We start from the raw sequence: 2500 nt of genomic DNA on the forward strand, positions 1-2500 counted from the left end.
ATATACACACACATATATATATATATATACACACACACACACACATATATAAGGAGCATACACACATACATATATATATATAACCACACAAAACACACAAACACACACAACACATAATATACACACACAAATACATACACACACACACACACACACACACACACACAGACACACATACATACACATATAGAGAACATACATACAATACACACACACATACAGACCAGACACACACACAGAGGAGGCACAGGCAAGGAGCACACATAAGAGACACGAACACACCACAAAATAACGCAGACGAAAAGAAGACAACACACAAAGAAACGCATAGGACATACCCTAAGAAAGGAAAAATGGAAAAAGAATGGAAAGCGGAGACACTAGCTGAAAGCCCCATAATGGAACACAGAAATAGAAACACGAAAGAAAAGAGGAGACAAGGAAATAGTTACAGAGAAATGGAGACACATATAGAGAAAAAAAAAAATGAAGGAAAGCAATGAGAAAGGAGGGACATGGAAGGAGTAAGGAAAGGAAAGGAAATAGGATGGAAGAATAAAGGAAAAATAAAACAGAAAAACAGAAAAGAGAGGAAGGAGGAAAAAGAAGAAAGGAGGGAATAAGAAGAAGAAGATAAAGACAGATTAATGGATAGAAATAAATGGAAAGGAAAGAATAATAAGAAAGAAAGAGAAGAGGTGGACACGCTTAAAAGTATTGTTTATTTAAATGGAGTCTGGCGGGTTTGGTGATGGTGATTTGGGGGCTGTTTCTGGTTAAAAAAAAAAAGGATCTCTCTCTTTAACAAAAAGGTCTCTCTCTGTAAAGATCATTTCCATAATGTTGTCAGACACTTAGAGTAACAATCTGAGTCGGTCAGTGGTAAAATAGCACTTTTAGTGGACAGAAACTGACGATGCACATTTGCCCTATAAGATTACATTGCAGCCCGGTTCGGAGCTGCCGGTTACAGTGTTCTCGCTCAATCCTGGACTAATTTCAAAGATTGTTGTTCACATTATTCACCAATGTAAGGTAAAAAAGAAAAAGGTCCAGCTTGAAAAACACTACCCTTTAACAGTGAGTAAAGCAAAATAAAAGTCAGTGATTTAACAACAAACTGTACAAGCAGTGGAAACTTCCCTTCCTCTTTTTTAACTTAATCCTAACTTTCATATTAAAAAGCAGGTACTAAACTCCTTCATTAGAGTAGTAAGAAGTAGGGCTGGGTATCTTATACTGGTACCGATACCGTGACTTTGATACCGGTTCCTAAACAATTTTCGATACAAGTTTTGAAAAATCCATTTTAACAAAAAAAATTAAAATGACTAATGTTAACATTCAGCAGATAAAATACTTGATTACCCGGAACCCAAAGGTTATATGTTATGTTATATGTAGCCCATTAACAATTTAACTGTAATACTAGCCTATACTATGATCCATTCAGAAAGTTACCTTATTATTAATCTCAACACTATATCCTCCTAACTTCTGTTAAATCATATAAGACTAGGGCTATCTAAAGTAAATTCTTGTTCATTTTGTTTGTTGGATCACTGTTCATTTTTTAAGTGTTTTAATCCGTGTTTTGGGGATCCTACATGTTTTTTTGTACTATAGCTGAAGTTACATGTGCTGTTGCACTCATTAAGATCTCATCTCAACAGATTTCTGTCATTCAAACAACACTGAGCTGTAGTTTAAAACGTTTACAGCAAATTTAAAGACATTACGGGTTTTATTCAGTCCATAAATACAGTTAATGGATACAGGCACGGAGAACTGAAGGCTCTGTTAGCAACGATTAGCGCTTAGCTCCAGTCAGCTCCAGTTAGCATCGTTATAAAGATATGGAGTGGAGGAGAGTGCCGCAGAGAGGGGTAACAACCAGACTGACAAAATGACGTTCAGGGAGCTTTCACAGCAATGTGGTGGCTGTTTTCTGTGGTTTTATTAGTACAGTTAATCCCACCGCAATGTCACCAGCAGCATGCTACTACTAACAATAGCCTCTAAGCCTGAAGTGCAACGTTGTGGACGCCAGTGTTGCCAATCTTTTTCAATTAAAGTAGCTAGCACCAGCTCCAAAAGTTGCTATAAGTAGCAAGATGATGTCATACACTCATTTGCATATTTATGACATCATTACGCAATAATTAGCATAAAGCTGAGTGATGTGTCAGCAGGGAGACCGAAAGAAATAGAAATCTTTAGCCAAATAATCACAAACTCACTAAAGGAATTTATAATTATTACTTAGGTAGCCTATATTTGAAGTAAAAAAATAAATTCTACAAAAGGGAGGGAGAAAGTTTGATAAAGAATTCTCAAAGAAGGCTGGCTTGCCCAGGGCCAGGCCAGTTCAGTGGCGTCTTTCTCCCGTCACATCCCGCTGTCTCTCCTACCTACACCGCCCCCGCACCCTCCCCTTCTAACTGCCTGCTCAGTGCTGCTGCACATGAGGAGAGAGGGAAGGGGCTGCTCCTCAGTCACA

The 2500-nt window shown here is 38.0% G+C and overlaps 1 protein-coding gene across 1 annotated transcript in view; it reads right to left on the reverse strand.

Annotated features, from left to right (window-relative positions):
- Positions 1 to 2500, reverse strand: part of ngly1 (N-glycanase 1) — an 18407-nt gene that overhangs the window by 8749 nt on the left and 7158 nt on the right. Inside the window, exon 6 of the mRNA XM_039820188.1 lies at positions 2421 to 2458. Coding sequence (XP_039676122.1) covers positions 2421 to 2458 — 38 coding nt within the window. The remainder of the gene's footprint in view (positions 1 to 2420; positions 2459 to 2500) is intronic.

This window comes from Perca fluviatilis, chromosome 13 (genome assembly GCF_010015445.1).
Source record: "Perca fluviatilis chromosome 13, GENO_Pfluv_1.0, whole genome shotgun sequence".
Lineage (NCBI taxonomy): Eukaryota > Metazoa > Chordata > Actinopteri > Perciformes > Percidae > Perca > Perca fluviatilis.